We start from the raw sequence: 19460 nt of genomic DNA, 5'->3' as shown, positions 1-19460 counted from the left end.
CAAATAAAGCTCTAATTATAAAAACTCCCCACATAACTACAGAAATATTTTGTGTAAATTGCTAGAGAAAAAATTTAGTATAAACTGTGCTGCAAGCCAATAAATCTCCTTGCAGTGCAGTGCTTCCGGAGACGGTTCTGGTGTTCTGACAGTCTGTGCTCTCCAGAAAAAGAAAAAAAAAGGTTCAATATGTTCTGAAATGCCTTTATCCTGTTTCTCTCCTAACTTCCCTCAAGCCATTCTGTCTCCTGGAGAAATCCCAAATCCCTGGGACTTCTTCCAGCCTTCGTTTTGATGGTGGGAGTTACAAGCTCTTAATCAGGAAACAGAAACGATTGCATGTTCTGAGTGCCCCGGTGGGGTGGAGAGAGGCAGCCTGACTTTTGACATCCAGCTACCAGATTCCTGCTGCCAGCACTGCAGGGAGTGCAGAGGGATATTGCATGGAGCTGGCTGCAGTGGAGATGGCTCTATCCAGCCAGCCCTCCTTGCTCTCTCTTGCTCCCACCAGGTGTAGGGCACATCCAAGGGTCCTGGTAATCCCCTGGGAACCAAAGTGCAGGTTTGAATCCGGGATGGAGGGAGCCATATCCCCCAGATGTGGCTACAATGAGGCACAACCAGCCTGTAGGTGATCAGGAGGGAATCCAGAGGGGAACTGTAGTTACAAGACAAGGGATGATGGCTTCAAACTGAGAGAGAGTAGGTTTAGATTAGATGTTATGAAGAAATTCTTGGCTGTGAGGGTGGGGAGGCCCTGGCCCAGGTTGCCCAGAGAAGCTGTGGCTGCCCCTGGATCCCTGGAAGTGTCCAAGGCCAGGTTGGATGGGGCTTGGAGTAACCTGGGCTGGTGGAAGGTGTCCCTGCCCATGGCAGGGGGTGGAATGAGATGAACTTAGAGGTCTGTTCCAATGCAAACAACTCTGCCATTCTGTGATTCCATAAATGCCATTTCTGCCTGGGTATTTCTCTCAGACCAACAGGCCTGATAGATTTTCTGCTACTTGTCACTAATAGGGGTCATTTTTAAAGCCCCCCTTTGTCAGGAGCCACAGGAGGGGCTGAGGATCTGACAAATCCCATCACGGAGCAGCTGCCTGGCTGAAGGGTATCCCAGTGGCACAGGCACTGTGGGCAGGGATGCTCAACCACGGGACAGGGGGGTGTAAGAGGAGGATGAGGACACATCAAACTCCAGAAGAATCCCTAGGACAGATGGATCCTCACACTCCCTCTGCCTTCCCTTCGCCAGCTCCATGGGAGATGGATGGCCCAGGGCATGCACAGCTCTCATGGCTTTGCAGAAGACTCTGACCTTTGGTCTGTATCCCATCTAAAGTAACTGTCATTTTATAGCCATAACTATCTCCCGTGACCGAAAATTCATCTGGAAAGCAATGAAATGTACATTAATTACATATTGAAGAGCAGTAAAAGTGTTACACTTTCCCACAGACTTGCAGTGCAAGTGGCTTCATTCATCATAAAATTTTAATGGGATTACAGGCTGAGGAATTGCATTTTGCCTCCGTGACTGAGTGCTGGCAGTGACTTCAGGCAGCTGCAGGTGCCCAACCTGGCTGACCTTAAAAGAGGGACAGTCCAGCAGCATCTTCTGGTCCTTTCTCCTGTCTCTGGGTGAGGCTTCCTGATGGATACCCAGCCTTTTTGCTGCCTTGCAGCCACGATGGGAGCATAAACACAGGGAAGAAAGCAAAGCAGGGCGTTGTCAGGAGCCACAGAGGTGCTGAGGTGGAGAGGCTGAGCACTGCTGGAGTCACTGAGCTGCACAAATACCTGCAAACGAGCTCACCAGTATCATCTGCAAAAACACCCACCCACTCAGTTCTGCATTATTCGACCTCTGTCCCCACAATAATAATGGCAGAGCAACAGAAAGCTCTCTAATGTGCTTGCAGTGTAATAAAGTAACCCCACTAGGAATAAAATCTACAGCAATTACTGTGCAAGGTATTATGCTGATTTATCAAATTGCAGTTGAAAGTCAAGAAGAGTTGAGGATACAGTGATAAAACATCTGATCTCAGCCCTGACTCTAAATTACCCTTCTGGCCAGCACAGTATTTCATCCAGAGCAATTGTTATTCCTCTCATCTTCTTCAAAAATCATGGTTCAAACTGATAATTTTGCACTCCTTGTGTGTGGGAGTCAGTACTTTGTGATTCGCTGCCGGGGGATGGTATTTTGGACCCGGACTCACAAATCTCCCACTACAGGGTGGAATGGAAGCAAACTGACTGTGGTTCATCCATGCAAGACACAGGCCTTCTTTTGGGCTCTTCTGCCCTCAGAAAGATGGCAAAGGTGCATCATGCCACGTTTGCTTGGTGGGCAGAATCCTTCCATCCCCTGAGGACAGCGGTGGGCAGAGGCAGGGGGAGCACAGGGGGTCCTGCCAGTGAGACTCACACCCCAACCACCTCGACCCCTTGCACCACCTGGAGTACTGTGTACAGGTCTGGTGCCTCCAACATAAGAAGGTCATGGAACTGTTGGAGCAAGTCCAGAGGAGGCCACCAAGGTGCTCAGGGCACTAGAACACCTCCCCTCTGGAAACAGGCTGGCAAAGTTGGGGCTGTTCAGCCTGGAGAAGAGAAGGTTGTGTGGAGACCTCACAGCACTTTTTGGTATCTCAAGGGGCCTACAAGGAAACTGGAGAGGCACCCTTCCTCAGGAACTATAGTGACAGGACAAAGGGGAATGGGTTCAAACTGAAAGAGGGTACATTTAGATCAGATGTTATAAAAAATTCTTCCCTGTGAGGGTGGGGAGGCCCTGGCACAGGTTGCCCAGAGAAGCTGTGGCTGCTCCATCCCTGGAAGTGTCCAAGGCCAGGTTGGACGGGGCTTGGAGCAACCTGGGCTAGTGGAAGGTGTCCCTGCCTGTGTCAGGAGGCTGGAATGTGGTGAAATTTAAGGTCCCTTCCAACCCGAACCATTCTATGATTCTGTGATCCCATGCCTGCATCCATGGGCTGGGTCATGCCACAGGTGGGAGTGTGTGATGGTGGCACTGCCCTGGTGGAGCACAGGCACATCTGGGTGATGAGCTATAGGTGCTGCACAGCCAGTGCTGGGTCCAACATCCAACCTCTTTGCCTGGTTGCACAGCACTGGGGGTCCTGGTGTCCCCTGTGTGTGGGTGCTGTGCCAAGAGCTGGGTCCCAGTGCTGCAGCACATTTCCACCACCGTGGAGTCGCTCCAAGTCTGACCACTCTGCTCCCAGCAGGAGCACAGTGAGGACTGTGCTGCTCTCACCACAGCATTCCCAACCCCCATAGGACCTTTGGGAACATGGACACTTGCCAAGGTGCAAATCTGCCCTGGGTGGGGACCAGGACCTCGCCGGGGCTGGCACAAGGCTGCTGTTCCTCGCACGTGCTGCAGTTGTCAGGGACCCAGGATTTATCAAATGAAGTCCTTTCCTTTGATCCTTCTTGCGTAAACCCCTCAATATTGCTTGTCAGGGCTGTTTTCCCTTCCATTCCATCATCTTGATAATAATAACACAGATGTAACAAAGACAAAGCTTCCTCCCAGCGCTGCTGGGCGTTCGTGGCCGTGGGCACAGCTCAGGGTGGTGCCTGAGGAGAAACCACAAGCCAGGAGCAGGCCCTTTCCACACCCTGGCTATGCAGGAGGCTGTGTCCTGGTGGGGTGGTGGGATGCTGGTGGTATCCCTGTTTCAGTGGGAGCCAGGCATGGCTGTCTGGAGTCACCCACCCCACCTGCCTGGGGCTGCGCTCCAAGGGTTAAACACCACCGGGATCCCGCTGATGAGGTTTGTTAAACTCCCCATTACATCCTGCAGCGCTGCTAATTATGTCTTCATAAACCAAAGTCAATTAGCCAGGTCTCTCCCTGCTCCTGCCTCTTAACATCCCTCTCCATCATTAGCCCGATCCCTGGGAATGCCTGCCTTGGTCCTGCCCCTTCCCCTGCCCTGTGAGTCCCCAGCCCCAAAGCTGTTCCAGAGGCTTTTGAGGATCTAACTGGTGCTCTTTGACTAAAATTGGAAGCTGCACAGCTCATCCTGCTCCAGAACACGACCTCTGCCATTGCAACAGCTGGGGCAGGTGGAGAGGAGGTGGGGGGGAGCCAATATCCTTCTTCAAATATGGAAAAAATTACCGCAACAAGGAAAGCAATAAATTCTTCCCTATGTTCAAAAGCGAGGGATTTGCTTTGTAGGGAGAGAGATTTAGGTTATCTGCCTGGAATTTAAAGGTTTTTAAAGGGACTTTAGGCACCCAGGCAGGGTTCAGGAAGAGCTGACCCTGCCCTGAGGCTTCTTGAGACCTGGCTACTGCGTTTTCTACTAATGTTAATTATAGACCAAGGGTTTGGGGCAAGGGGAGGCTCCCCCAGTCGTGTCATTGCTGCCCAGCCCAGGGCTCTGGGTGCTGACCCTCAGGGGGCTGAACCCATTGGTGGAGACTGGATGAACCCCTTCATTACTTGAAGGGGGCCTGTAAAACCGACAAAGAGCAACTAATTACAACACCAGATAGTGACAGGACAAGGGGGACTGGCTTTAAACTGAAAGAGCAGAAATTTAGATTATATGTTAGGAAGAAATTCTTGGCTGTGAGAGTGGGGAGGCCCTGGCCCAGGTTGCCCAGAGAAGCTGTGGCTGCCCCATCCCTGGAAGTGTCCAAGGCCAGGTTGGACGGGGCTTGGAGCAACCTGGGCTGGTGGAAGGTGTCCCTGCCCATGGCAGGAGGGTGGATGGCCTTTAAGGTCCCAAAACCAACCTAAAGCATCCTGGGATTCTATGATTTTGTGAGCCAGCTGTGATGGTGGATGGGAGGCTCAGCTCCCAGTTGCTTCCCTGGAGCAATTCCAGGTCCATGACAATTAGCTAACAGCTGGAATGCCATTTAAGCACAGCTGCCATCATGCAAATTCAGAGATTAGGAGTGATTGAAGTGGTCTGGAATGCCTCACAATTTCTTATTAGAGCTTCAGGCTCTCTAAGAGCCAACTGCCCTTCATTCCTGAGGTGGCTCCCACATCACCAAGGATGGAAGTGGGTCCTTGCTCCTTGCTGGCCACCAGCCCTTTGCAGAGAAGCAGAGGGAGCAGGGCAGCCCTGCAGAAATTGTGGGTGCATGGCCAGAAAGTTTTTAAAAATGTGGTTATTGCTCTGCACAGTTAATCCTAAACTGGCAAGGTCACCTTTCAATGGCTCCCTGCACTGTGGTCCCACAAATAGAGGAGACTTTCTCCGTGGAGGCTTCCAAAGTGCTCCAAATCCACTGTCACAGCGACCCAAAGGTGACACAGCTGGGGCACAGGGCCAGGGGGCTGCTGGGCATCATGGATGGCACCTTCCTCCAGAAAGGACAAACCACAGGGACCTGGAGCAAAGCAACACTTCCAGTGATGGTTCCTTCCAGACCTTCTCCCAGGGCTAGAAACCTCTTCCCTGTGATTTCAGAGTCTCAAGGCCACTTACCTGCCACACACAAAATATTAACATTCCAGAAACTCTCCCTGGAGTAAGTCCTATCTCCTCGCTGTGATAACTAAAGGAAGGTTTTCATCTTAATGTTCTATTTTCCCCCCCTTATTTTAATAATTGCATATTTGGAAGAAATCTCCTGGCTCTGATATTGCAGGGTAATTATCTCCTCACCACAAGCTCACTAAGCTGGGCTGCCAATGCTATTGCTCCTGCTGCTCCCTGGGAAGGTTTTTTTATGCATTTTATTTTTATTTTCAAATGCCTCAAGATTGCAGAGATAAAAGGGGAGCTTCATGCTGGCCAGCAACGAGGCAGAGTCCCACATCTAAAGCTTCATCCAGAACCCTGCCCAGCTCCACAGTATGGTTGCAGGAGCAGCTCATGACCTACCTGGATACCTTCAAGCCTCTGTGGGGTCCTGAAGCTGCAGGGATTTGCCATGGTGCTGTTATCTCCACTTCTCCTGGCACCCAGGGTGGTCTGCTGGGAGCTGCTTGGTCCAAACCCACCATGCCCCAAACCTTCCCTCCATCTCAGAAGGTTTTCCTCCCTGCCCCAACACAGAGTGGGCAATGCTGGGTGGGATTTGGGGTGTCTGATGTGCCAGCAGGGTGTGCAGGATGAAGTGTCAACCAGAGGGTGCAGCAGGACAACTCCCACAACGTGTTCCTTGCCCTGCCCAGTGGCCTGTGGGACAATGAGAGCTGGGGCTTGGTATTTTGAGGGGCTTCAATGGGCATTCCTTGGCAGGAAGGTTTTACAGCACATGTGAGACCATGAGGTGATCAAAACAACCATGTTTTGTTCAACTTCTTGGAGCAGTGTTGCAGGTCGGGTTGGATGAGGTTTGGAGCAATCTGGTCCAGTGGAAGGTGTCCCTGCCCATGGCAGGAGGTGGAACTGGATGAGCTTTAATGTCCCTTCCAACCCAAACCCTTCTGTGACACAATGTGATGAGACTCCTACAGCCAAGCTGTGTCTACAAATGGGCTTAAAATGGCACAATAATTAAGAGTTTTCCTCCAGGCAGGTGGCCCAGGGGGTGAACTTTCACATCATGCTATTTTTCACACCACTTGAATGTTCCATCCCTGCTACAGAAGGTTGGAAACGCCAGTTCCATCCTTACACCATGGGAATTTTCCATCCTTTTCGTGTCCTTCTCATCCAAGGAAACAATGGATTCGGGTCAACAGAGCTGGGGCAGGTGAGGATGTGATGAGAGACGAGGGAAGGATGGAAAAGCCGAGGAGGACAAGGCAGGGATCTCACTGGCCAGGACACTTGCAGGGTGTCCCCCAGAATAAGGAGAGACTTCAGCTCTACTTTTCATATGTTTTATTATAAAGAAAGGTAAGATAAGCATTGTGAACCGAATGTGCCAGGTGCTGCGAAAGCAGCGCCGTCAAACAAAATAAAAAATAATTAAAAACAAAACAAAAAAAAGAACCCCAAAAATGCACCTTATGAGAAACTGTAATTATGCTCTCTAATTTTTCATAAATAGACAAAAGTCATTGTCAGCAATTTTTAAATAGATGGACATATGGCCGAAAAAAAATAATAATGCCATACAACATGGATATAAATTGTCCATTTCTTGCTGTACAAATAATAGAAACAAGTTTGGCAGGCTTTTTTTGTTGGTTTTTTTTATACACATCTCCCTTCTATGTATAACTAAAAAATGTGCTACAATTAATATAAAATGCTTTTACTATAAAGTAAACTACTAATTTCTTTCACAAAAAAATCTTAAAGATGTCTTTAGCACAGCTCTAAAACACTTAGTAAACTACTTACAACTATCCAACAAATTATATTTTCATGATCTTTTTCACATTTTTCTGCCCGTATTTTGCCTTCTGCTCTCTCCCCCCACCTACCTAGCAATAGTTTTTATTTATTTTTTGTAATTTTTTTTTTTTTTTGCCAGACCATCCAAGGCCTTTGCATGTACAATATTCACACAAACTTCACATTTTCTTGCACAAAGTTTAGTGCTGTTAGCAAGTCAAAAGAGTGCATCCTCCTACTGAGCTGGCCTAATGCTGTAGGACACCAGACCTGGGCTTATGCTGCGTCTAAAAGCAGTTCACTAGGAAAATAGTCTGTAGCTAAGCTGATGGCAAGCAGAAAAACGGTGTCCTCAGATAATTTTTATTATTTTTTTTTGTTGGTTTTGCGTTTATTTTAATTTTTTTTTAAATTTTATTTTTATTTTTAGCTTTATTCCTTTCTTTTTCGTTTTTTTGTTCTTTACGATTCACGAGGTGTGGTTTGTTGTTTTGTTTTTTATTTTTGGGCTTCCGCGGAGAAAAAAAAAAAAAGTAGTAGACTTTTTTTTTTTTAGAGTTCAAAAAAAATAAGGAAAGAAAAAAAAAACAAAACCAAAACTGCTCTCAGAGCCTGGGAACGAAGCCAGCGACGAGGTGCAAGTGGCAGCTCTCCCGCCCGTACGACTTGCTCGTGCCTCCCCCGGGGTGGTCTGTGGGATAGACCCTCTCAAGTGTCCTTCCTCTGAGCCTCCTCCAAAAGGGGTGGTGAGCCTTAGGTGAGGTAGAGTGCCTTGTCCCTTGGCAGCATGCTGTAAGAGAAACGAGAGGCACAGGGTGAGGCAGGATCCTGGAATACGCCACGACGGGTTTTATAATTGGTGTTTATTTGTTATTATCGGTGCTCTGCAATGAGAACACGTCCATACGTTTCTGCTTGGATAACTCAAGTACCTTCTGTTATCTAAGTGAAACACTTTTCCCAGCAATTTGAATCAAAATCAAAAGGACAATTCATTACCTGTATTATCAAAAATGCTTTACTTCTTACTTTTGAATTGATACTTAAGTCATCACCTTACTCTAATTAAAATAAAGTCAGTCTAGGCTTCATTTCTCTATGGTCCATAAGGCTAAAATTGTATACGTGGTTTGCACAGAGGGGGGCAAGGCAGAGGCACATAAAAGTCACAGAATTACTGAGGTTGGGAAAGCCCTCTCAGATCATCAATTCCAATCATTCCCCAGCACTGCCAAGGCCACCACTACACCATGTCCCCAAGTGCCACATCTACACGTCTCTTAAATTCCTCCAGGGATGGGGACTTTACCACTGCCCTGGGCAGCTCCTTCCAATGCTTGGCCCTCCTTTCAGTGAAGAAATTTTCCCTGATATCCAATTTAAACCTCCTCTGGTGCAACTTGGGGCTGTCTCCTCTTTTGCCATCACTTGGGAGAAGAGAACAGCATCCCCTTGACTGCACCCTCCTCTCAGGTAGTTGTAAAGAGCAAAAAGGTCCCCAGTAAGAGTAAGAAGTAAGAGCCTGGTGCAATTTTATTTATTCCTGAATTTCAACAATGAGGGCTACCAGAATAAATTCCTTCCTGTGGCTCAATTTTTCCTCTTGCTGGGGCTGCAGGGCAGGATGTCCCTGCAGGTCACACCAGTAGGATCCTGGAGTGCTGAGCCAGGGATCACCCCTGGGTCACCATCTCCTGCTTCATCACACACTGTCCTTAGGCTGAGCCATGGAGCTTTGGAAAGTGTACACCTGAATTTGGATAAAATATGTCATTCTGACTCTATGTAAGGAGTAGAGGGTCCCAAAATGTGACTGAGGGGCTTATGCCTGAAGATGCTTGTGAGGAGGATTTACATCTGTTTCATAGCTTATAAGCATGGGAGCAGCAGACACCCATCTGCTTGATGCTTTTCTCCCCCAGATATGTAAAATTCGAAAAATTAATAATCAAGAAGTGAGGGGAATAAATCTTGGAGAGAGCAGGATTAGCTGGTCTGAAGAAGACAGTAGGAGGAACAAGGAATCCAAGGAGGCTGTGGAGGAGGGCTGCTGGGACAGCAGCCAGGCTGTGTGCTCTGCACATCCCTGGCGCACCAGGTCGTGAATTATCATGTTATTGAAACCATGATTTTGATGTCGAGAGATCCAGGTGTGTTCTGGAGGGGGGAAATCGGCTCACAGCACTGAGACAGCCCGCATGGGGACAGCAGGGTGTGCAGAGAGGCACCACTGCTCCCTTCCCTGCCTGTGCCACCTGGCATTTCAACCCCCTGGCCACTCTAACTGGCCATCAGCAGTGTCCTACAAGGGAGTCCAGATGCTCTTTTTTTTCATGGAATAGTAGGGAGAGGAGTGACTGAAACCCCTCTCCCCTGGCTGACGTCCTGTGTGGGTTTTGCTCTGAAATCCAGGCATTTTACTGGGGTTTATTGCCTATGCATTCATGAGGGAAACATCTCTGGCTCCACAAGGACATCTTGGCCTTAAAAAGCGATGAAGAACATTACAAAGCCTTGGGAGAGTCTGGTGTGGGTGTGCTGGTGAGTGGAACAACAGGGAAGGGGCAGACAGCAAGGCAGTGCTGTTGTTGATAGAGCTGCCTTGTGACAGTGAAGAGCCCGCCCTTTGCTAATCTCCACATTTTATAATCTGCATTTAAAATGCAGAGTCTTCCCTACTGCACTCAGCCAAGATTTAATGCCACTGAGCAGCAGCAAGGTATTCCAGTACTAAAACTTCATTAATTTTACAAAACATGCTACAGTACATTTCCCAGTTCATTACAAAGTATTAACATAAATAATTGAATCCAAACTAAGTGCAGTTGTGATGGGTTATCCTTGCCTTTTTATAGTGTTTGCTCATTTAGCTTCTGGTTTGGAAAATTCCCCCATTTGGAGAGGATCACTTTGTCATTAGCAGGAATTAGGGAGGTTATAAATGTCTGGATGGAGTGGCTGTACATGTTTTTTTTGTGTCTGGACAAGGCATAATGGACAGTGTCCTGTCTTTTAGTCCAAAGTAGAGTGGGAAGAGGGGAGAAAAGTCAAAGGATGATACACAAAAAGAATCTAATCCGCGCCTTGCAAATGAGAGGAAGGACAAGAAAAGATGAATCCAGTTCAGTGTTTCTCCAAAAATACCTAAATGTGAGGAGAAAAAGGTAAATCATAGAATGTCCTAGGATGGAAAGGACCCAGACACTGAAGGTGTGAAAAGAGTTGTAATCAGAAAACAAGGCAGAAAAAAATAAGTGAAGTGCTTCAAGGAAATAAGATTTAATTAAGGAATTAAGAAAGATTTGCACATGATTGTAAACCAAGCTGCACTTCTGACAGAGGTGAGCCAGATCCCTTGGAGAAAGTCACTGCAAAACAGAGGGATTCAGTGCCTGGGAAAGAGCAAGTGCCAGAATCAGGCTGTCGGGTGAGGGAGACAGGGGACTATGAAAGGAGTTTGTGATATGATGGCAAAAAAGCAATAAAATTGTGTGCTGCAGTTACTTGTGGGAAGTGACAGTCACACACCAAGCAGGAGCTGAGAAATGCTACCCATGTCTTTGCTCACAATCTAGGACAGCTTGGGCTTCAGCCCAGAAAGAGCCAGGAAAATTGGATGGAAGTCAGTAAGGAAAAAGTCATTAAGAATGGGGAAAGCAGGAGCTAAGAAACATTTAAAACTCTCTCTCTCTCTCTCTCTCTCTCCCTAACATGGCTGAGTTATGAATTAAGGAGTGTCTGCTCACAGGATCCCAGAATCTGAGGGGCATGTGGGAAGAAGTGTCATTTAATGGTATTTTAAATAGCACAGATAGGCTGGGAAACAAAAATCCCTACAGCAGTTCCCTTATTAATGGAGAAGGACGGAGAGAAAGACAACCTTGTCAGTTTTCCAGAAGTTGTCTGGGTGACAAACACAAAAGAAAATGAGGACTGGGAGGTTTTTACCCCAGCTAACCCAGTGCCAACACATGTTGGAAGCTAAAGAAATATCAAGGTTAGACATGAAATAAAAATCACAACCCAGAGAGCAGGACAGGGCTGTCTGTGTGCTGGGGAGGGTGGGACCATCCTCTCCTTCAGGAATCTGGGACTCTACAGCTCACTCACATCCCATCAGTGAACAATCCCTTTTCTTTCCAGCCAGCAGCTGATTTTGCTCCTCAGAGTGCTGCTTTAATTGCAATTAGGCTCAAGGCACTTTCGAGGTTGAAATGGGCAATTACATGATCCAGAGGCTTCCCGGTTATACCTAAAACAGCACTGACAGATCAAACCCAGCGAGACCTGCCTTCCCTTCATCACTGCTGTGCCCAGGTCCCCCACCCAGCTCATGGCAAGGTGCCACCGAGGAGCCCAAGGGCAACTTTGAACATTGGATGGAAACTGGTACAAAGCACGTCAGAGAAAGCAGCACAGAAGGAAAGTCTTTGAACCATAGAACGGTTTGGGTTGGAAGGGGCCTCAAAGCTCATCTTGTTTCACCCCCCTGCCAAGGGCAGGGACACCTTCCACCAGACCAGGTTGCTCCAAGCCCTGTCCAACTGGGCCTTGGACACTTCCAGGGATGGGGCATCCTTAACAGCCAGCAGGACATTTTTCAGTGCACTAAGCACTCTCTGCAGTACTGATCTATATCCATCTGAGTTCCTTGGTATAATCTACTCTAATAATTATCTGGAAGTCTCTGCATAATCTGTTTGGGTTTAGAATGATTTTTCTTTTCCAGGAAGCTGCGATAAACCCATGAAATTTGATATTTCTGCTGTGACAAAGGCATGAAATGCATGAGCTTTGATCATGAATTGCATGGGCCCTCTGCTTACAACGCAGCACTCCAGCCAGATGTCACAGAGCTTGTTTTAGCAACACAAAACTCACTCCTGACTGCTATGGGAACATTACACCTGTTTCTAGAGTACCCTGGGCTTTCTGCATGGGGCCCAGGCAGTGGGATTTGCAGAGGGAATCAAATGTTTTCCCAGCTGATCCCCTAAGAAATGATGCTTATTTCTAGGGGGGCTCATTTCTGTGGGAGCTGCTCAGCACCTCTGGAAATTGAGATTCACAACCCACCAAGCACCTTTAGCATTTTGCCAACAACATTCAAAGTGACTTTTATAATCAAGTCCTGAACATGTTCCTTCTTTCAGGTTGTCTGCAGAGGCTTCGGGAAGGACCACGCAAAGGTCACTGTCAGAGCCCACGTTGCTGAGCCCCCTCGGGCAGGCAGACAGCAGAGATATTCTAATGGATCAGCCAGTTATTTATCTCCCTGAAAGAAATAAATGTCTGTACAGTCTGTACAGCCCAGCAATTGTAAGTGCTCTGCTGGCACAGACAGGAGCTGTGCTCTGAAAAGCCTGGGAGCTGGCTATTATCTCCTCTGAAAGCACCGTGTTCCAGTACTTCTAGAGAATCAAACAATACTCCAAAGGTACCCAGCCTCCTTCCCAACCTGCTCCCCCTGCAAACCCCAGGCCTGTTTCACAGAGCACAATAGAATCTCCAAACTATTAAAGCTGAGCCAAGAGCAGTGGATTAGGCAGTGGTTGGAAATGGCTTCCACACCCTCCCCGTTCCCCAGCTTTAAGACCATCCCGAGGTTTTTATTCATTGAGGAATTCATGCAGCACTGAAGGAACCTTCATGCTGGCACATTCATGCCAGAGCTTGTAGGGCATAAGGGAGAGGATCTGTGCAGATGTCTGTGGACCTGCTGGTAGAGGCAGTTATGGGAGGTTGTGGCCTCAGGGATAAGAGCAATCACTTTAGGAACACGGAACCACAGAATGGTTGGGGCTGGAAGGGACCTTTAAATCTCATCTCATTCCACCCCCTGCCATGTGCAGAGACACCTTCCACTAGCCCAGGTTGCTCCAAGCCCCGTCCAACCTGGCCTTGGACACTTCCAGGGATGGGGCAGCCACAGCTTCTCTGGGCAACCTGTGCCAGGGCCTCCCCATCCTCACAGGGAAGGATTTCTTCCCTATATCCAATCTAAATCTCTCCTTTTTTAGTTTAAAACTGTTCCCCCCATGTCCTATCACTATCTAGCCATGTAAAAAGTTGTTCTCCCTCTTTTTTATAAGCTCCCTTTAAATACTGGAAGGCTGCAATGAGGTCTCCCTGGCCTTATGGACAGGGGCACCTTCAAACCTCCAGGGACCCTGTTTGGGAGACTGGGCTTCCCTGGTCTGCTCCAGAAGGAAATGTGTCCAACCCCTCTGTTACTAAGTGGATGGAAATTAAAAAAAAGAGAAATCTCTTCATGTCCAGTAAAGAATTTATCCATGATTTTTAAACTACCTGCTTCCAGGTGAGCCTACAGAGGCAAGGAAGCCTTGAACTTCTCTGACCATAACCAGCCTACCCTCTTGCTGTACATTTTAGGGCAGATTCCCAGCTCTTGTCCACTGTCACAGCTCAGATCACATGAACTGCATTAGCAATGGGCTGTTTTGTCTACTGGCCTGCAGTGGTTGACCCCACACTCTCTGCTGGGGTAGTCGTTGTCCCACTCAGTGCTTCCTGGAGGGTTTGATGCACCAGGCGAACGGGGTCCAACACTGTTCTGAAACTCAGACGAAATATGGGAGAAGTCCTGCAGAGTGGAAAGGAAAGGGAGGGTTACAGGAGCATCCACAGCAGGAGAACAGCAGGTCTAATAGCAATGCATAAATACATTTACATGCATTGTCCCTAAAATGGGCAGGGGGAGCCCCAGGGACAGAGGGAGCAGTCCAGGCCCAGGACCCCAAACCACCATGGTGGGACCTGTGAGTTCTTGCAAACAGGTGTCAATGCAGCAACACGTTTTACATCCCTCTTCCCTGCTCGTGTTTGTCAGGACCTCCCTCCTGGGTGGGAGGGAATGGCTGTGGAAGGTGGGAATGGCTGTCACTGCTGGCACTTCAACAAGGACACTGTGGTGCTGCTTTAGCTGAAAGTTGATCAGCTTTCCCCATTTTCTGGGGGTGGCTTTAATTAACTAAAATTAGGCAATGTATATGAACCAGAGTCATGGTAGGCACCTGACCAAGAACACGAATTTCTCCAAAATAGCCCAATTAGGGCAATGTGGGTTTTCTTTTTTTTAATTTAAATTTTTTATTCACAAATTTATGTGGAATGAAGTTTCACAAAATGCTGCCCTCAGTGCAACAACTACCCCAATTAAAGCGACTTTGAGGATCTCCTTCTATGCTCTTTTCTGGACACAAGCTATCACCAAATTACAGAAGCCACTTTTGGTTCTGCAGAGCTAAAGCTCAACCCCTGTGCTGGAGGAGTCACAGAATCATGGAATTACTGAGGTTGGAAAAGACCTCCAAGATCACTGAGTCCATCCATTAACCCAGCAGTGCCAAGGCCACCATTAAACCGTGTCCCCAAGTGCCACATTTACACATTTTCTGAGCACTTCTAGGGACGGTGATTCCACCACTTCTCTGGGCAGCTGTTCCAGGGACCCTTTCAATGAAATATCCCTAATATCCAACCTAAACCTCCCCTGGTGCAACTTGAGGCTGTTTCCACTTGTCCTACTGCTGGTTACTTGGGAGCAGAGCCCGACCTCCCCCCAGCTCGCCCCTCCTGTCAGGGAGTTGCAGAGCCAGAAGGTCCCCCCTGAGCCTCCTTTTCTCCAGGCTGAGCCCCCCCAGCTCCCTCAGCCCCTCCTGCTGCTCCAGCCCCTTTCCCTTCTCTGGACACGCTCCATGACTCCCTTAGGGACAACATCAACACCGAGACCCCCCCAAACCACCCAGAACCCACGGGACCCAGCACCCACCTGCTGCCCGGGAGGCGAGGCGTTCATGGGGGGCTGTACCTGTAGTGCCATGGGGGGGGACAGGAGGGGCTGCTGCGGGACCTGCTGCATGCTGAGGGGCTGGGAGAGGAGGGAGCTCTGCGGGTGGTGCAAGGACAGCTGCTGGTGGAGCGGAGGGCTGATCTGGAAGGAGGGCGGGGGGGAGGCACTGATGCTGGGCAGCATGGGCTTGGAGCTGAGGGTCCGGGACAGCCCGGGGTGGGGGTGGCCGCGGTAGTTCTGCAGGTCCGACGGGGACAGGAAGGAGCCCAGGCCGGGGTAGGGCGAGGAAGCCTGTGGAGGCATCGGGTACATGGGCTGCTTGGGGGGGATCATTTTGGAAGGTGGGTTGCTCTGGGCGCTTTTCGTCTCCCCCTGGTCGGCAGAGCTCTGTGGGAAAACAGGATGGAAGGCGGTGAGGAAGGAAAAGAGGAAACGTCGTTACATGTCCCGAGATGTCCGTCTGTCCAACCGAGCTGCCCAGACCCCACTGCTCCTGCTCCTCTCCCATCAGCCAGCGCATGAACTCCCACCCCTCCAGCAGCTGGGTGTCCACAGGCTGGGTGCAGCATCCATATCTGGAAAACTGAAGTCCAGTAACTCAACCACACCTTTGGCAGAGCCTGGAGCACCTGAGGGAATTAACCAGGGAAGAGGCAAACGGCCCACCAGCAGCTCACTGCTTCAGCCCACAGAGGTGGGTGACCACATTTTGCTTCCAGTGGAGAACAAATGGGTCTATAAAACCTCTGCTTTCCTGATCTTGTGTCCCCTTGCAGCCCTGGAGTGTCTATAATGCACTGGACAATGGTGCCCTCATTTCGGCAGGAAAAAGAGAAGAACAAGGGGAAATTTTCTGGGTTGGACAATGAGGCTTTTGTCCTGTGATGGGGTTTGTAATGATACTCCAGATCCTTTCTCACCCATCAGCCAGGGTCACACTGTGCTGCTTTACTCAAAAACAAAGCTGCTCTTCTGCAGAGAATTGGTCATTGGAGGAATTGGAACAAAATGAAGCCACAGAGCACATGCCTTCCGTGCCTCCTGCCCCACACTGCTGCGAGGCACGGTCAAGGCAGGACCCTCACAGGTTTCCAGAAGGTCCAAGAAGAGCTTTTAAACTCCCAAAAGTCTTTCCCATTCCCTTTTTCTGTCCTGGCTGCTCTTCTGTTTGCAAGTTGACAGCCAACAGTCTGCACAGGGACTTTGAGGCTTTCCAGCTCACCACCATCACACGGATCCTGCAGATGATGGTTGATTTGGGACATCACATTATTTTCCATGGCAGCTGGATGTGACGATTAAGTGCTGAGGATGTGGTGCAGTACAAGGGAGAAGCTTTGAAGAGAAACCAACCTGATACACTTGCTCACAACCCAAGGGCAGCATTACCCCTGAGCCAGCAAACCTATGAACTCCACAGAAGCCACCCCAAATCCACAGGCAGCAAATGCCCACGGACCCTCTCTGGAGGCATGGAGGAGGGCAAGCTGTGAGGTCCCCTGGGATGGGCAAGCACTTGGCCCATCATTCCTGTATGAGCCTGAAATGCTCTCCAAGTTCACTCCTAGGCACTGAAATGGGCTCTCTGGGTTTGGCCTGACAGTGGTGGGTTAAGCACATATGTGCTCCACATGATCATCAACCCACAGGTATGGGTCCTACTCCCCAAAAATCTGCTCTAGGCTGAGTGTGCAGGACCTGGGGTCCTGAGCATCCAGGACAGCCCAAGTGCCTGGAGCAGGGTGCAGCAGGATGCTGGTGCCAGTGCTGGCTGGTGAGCCCAGTACTGGGGTGTCATCCTCCCCTGGGCCAGCGCCCGGTGTCACCCACACTGAGCCTCGTCCTCCTGCCCCTGTTTGCTGCACTCACACCCCAAGAGCTGGGGGAGGAACAGCTGCTGGTGGTGGGGACAGGCAATAGGGACAACACTCCATGCAGGGACACCCCTCCCCTGCTGATGAAAGCAACCCAAAGTGGGGTTTCGTTGCAGGGCACTAAAGCCAGGGGAAGGTGCCAATGCTGATATCAGTTCTGATATCACAGTTACATGGTATTTCCTATAAACTTGCTCCTTCCAGGAGGTTCCCATGAGTTGCAACTCACAGCACTGCCCTGTCCCACAGCAGCAAGGTACCTTGGAGACGAGGCTGGCCCGGTACGCGGCCAGAGCTTTCAGGTACTCCTTCTTCGCAGCTTCTGTTTTCCTCTTGTATGCCTGAAAGGACCAGGGAATGGATAATAATTAGAAAAGTAAAACAGGGTGATGCTGGGCTTGGCTGCACCCTGCTTGCTCAGTGGGATCCTCTCCACTGGGGCCACGTGTACGGAAAAACTCTGCTGGAGAGGAATTTACCCCAAACCAAGAACATAAACCCCTGGATTGGATCACGCTGGGATTCTGGGAGACATCACAGGTCAGAGGAGTCTATGTGCCTAGACAGGAATTTATACGTGTCTGCTGTAAGAGACACAGCCTGATTTTACAAGGTGAACTCAATGAAACCACTTCCCAAGAGGAACCAGGGCAAAGAATGATCCAAGCTCTTGGAATAGGCAAGACAAAAGCCCAAATCCTCAAATGACAGGACTATCTTTAAGGCCAACTCAACTCAAACCATTCTATGACCCTATGATGATGACTAGCTTAAAAACAGGTGAGACATCCAGAAATCCTAAACTATCCAATCATTTTCTTGGCTCTCCCATTACTTAGAGCTCAAAGCTCCAGCTCTTCTCTGCAGTCTGGACAGCAGGGAGCTGCTTTCTCATCATATAAAAGCTGAGATTTTTGGCTAATCTTAAGACTTGTTGAGCTGGGGCTTGTGGGAAACAGCAAGTACCAGGAGAGTTTACTTCCCTAAGAAAAAAACATAATAAAGCTTTTTAAGAGTGAATTATTGGTTATTCTTCCATCTCTCCCTGTAATGAGAGATGCCTCATGATGGTGTGCTGGTCCCCTTTCTGCCCAGAGCTTGGTCCTCCACATATGGAGATGGAGGACCTCCAATAAAATAATGGTGGGGTCCTGTGTAATCGTGGGGTTACACAGATTAAACTGAGTGGGAAGAATATCTTAAAAGGGAATAAAAACTTCAGGATAAAGGCAGAAACTCCCAAGAAAAATACCCACCAGTCCTCTTCCCCACTGGAAACTCAAAACCCTCCTCAAGCAGTGCACTGAATGTTGATTTCTATTAGAATAGATTTGCACACATTTAATTTGGCTTTAGAACCAATGAGAGCTTTCAACAACTGAGACGCTGAAGCTTCACAGGCACATCTCTGTCCAGGACGATTTATACCGGATATTAGGGAAAATTCCTTCCTGGAAAGCTCTGTCCAGCCCTGGCACAGGCTGCCCAGGGCAGTGGTGGAGTCGCCACCCTTGGAAGTGTTTAAAAGCCACATGGATGTGACACCTGGGGACACGGTTTAGTGGTGGCCTTGGCAGTGCTGGGGGAACAGTCTGGATGATCCTAAAGGTCTTTTCCAACCAAAACATTTCTAAGGTTCTATGATTGAGCTCCTTGGCAGCACCCCAGACTCCCTCCCAACATTGACCTCAGAAGGGAAAATAACCTCCAGCAGTTAAACTATCCAGTTACCTGAATTTAAAATCAGTACAGATAAATTCTATTAAAAAAGGATTGGAAAGCTTTATTTTCATTGCTAAATCACAGCGACTCCTGTAATGAAACTTTTTGACTCGACACACTGGAGGTCTCAGATGGTAATTTTCTGAAATGGAGCGTTTCCCTAAGTTTGTCTTTGGCTTTATAGTATTCAGGAAATATTATATTTGCTCTATTCAGAACAAAACTACTTTTCAAAATGTCAGCCTGAAGAAGAGTTTGCCTGTGAAAAGCAACTATTTCTTCAAACTGTTATCAGTTCCCTTAATAAAAGCTATTACCTTTCTCTACAATCTTCACATCTTTTATTATAGAATCACAGAATGACTTGAGTTGGAAGCAATCTTAAAGCTCATCCAGTTCCACCACCCTGCCACAGGCAGGGACACCTTCCACTAGCCCAGGTTTGTGCCTGTAGCAGCAGCACCAGTGCCACCACCACAGCATGTACTGTGTCCACCAGCTCTGCTGCTGGATGTTCTTAAATGTGGTACTCAGCTCCTAAATTTGGTACCCAGCACAGAAATGAAATATGAAGAGCGGTCCCAGCTGGGTGCTGATATATTGAAAGCATATTTAATTTTTTTTTAACTCTGTAATATCAAAATACAACTGTGTTTTTTCTTTTTCCTTTCCTTTCCCTTTCCCTTTCCCTTTCCCTTTCCCTTTCCCTTTCCCTTTCCCTTTCCTTTCCTTTCCTTTCCTTTCCTTTCCTTTCCTTTCCTTTCC

General features: G+C 48.6%; 1 protein-coding gene across 1 annotated transcript in view; it reads right to left on the bottom strand.

The window, feature by feature from the left end:
• Positions 1 to 7856: 7856 nt before the first annotated feature.
• LOC113972629 (TOX high mobility group box family member 2-like) overlaps positions 7857 to 19460 on the bottom strand; it is a 155331-nt gene continuing 143727 nt past the window's right edge. The window contains 4 exon segments of the mRNA XM_027693919.1: positions 7857 to 8076; positions 13760 to 13890; positions 15079 to 15486; positions 17234 to 17314. Coding sequence (XP_027549720.1) covers positions 8040 to 8076; positions 13760 to 13890; positions 15079 to 15486; positions 17234 to 17314 — 657 coding nt within the window. The 3' untranslated portion in view covers positions 7857 to 8039.

Source organism: Neopelma chrysocephalum, unplaced genomic scaffold (assembly GCF_003984885.1).
Source record: "Neopelma chrysocephalum unplaced genomic scaffold, ASM398488v2 Primary Assembly neopelma1_94, whole genome shotgun sequence".
In the NCBI taxonomy this organism is placed as follows: domain Eukaryota; kingdom Metazoa; phylum Chordata; class Aves; order Passeriformes; family Pipridae; genus Neopelma; species Neopelma chrysocephalum.
This window is presented reverse-complemented; position numbering and strand designations above follow the sequence as displayed.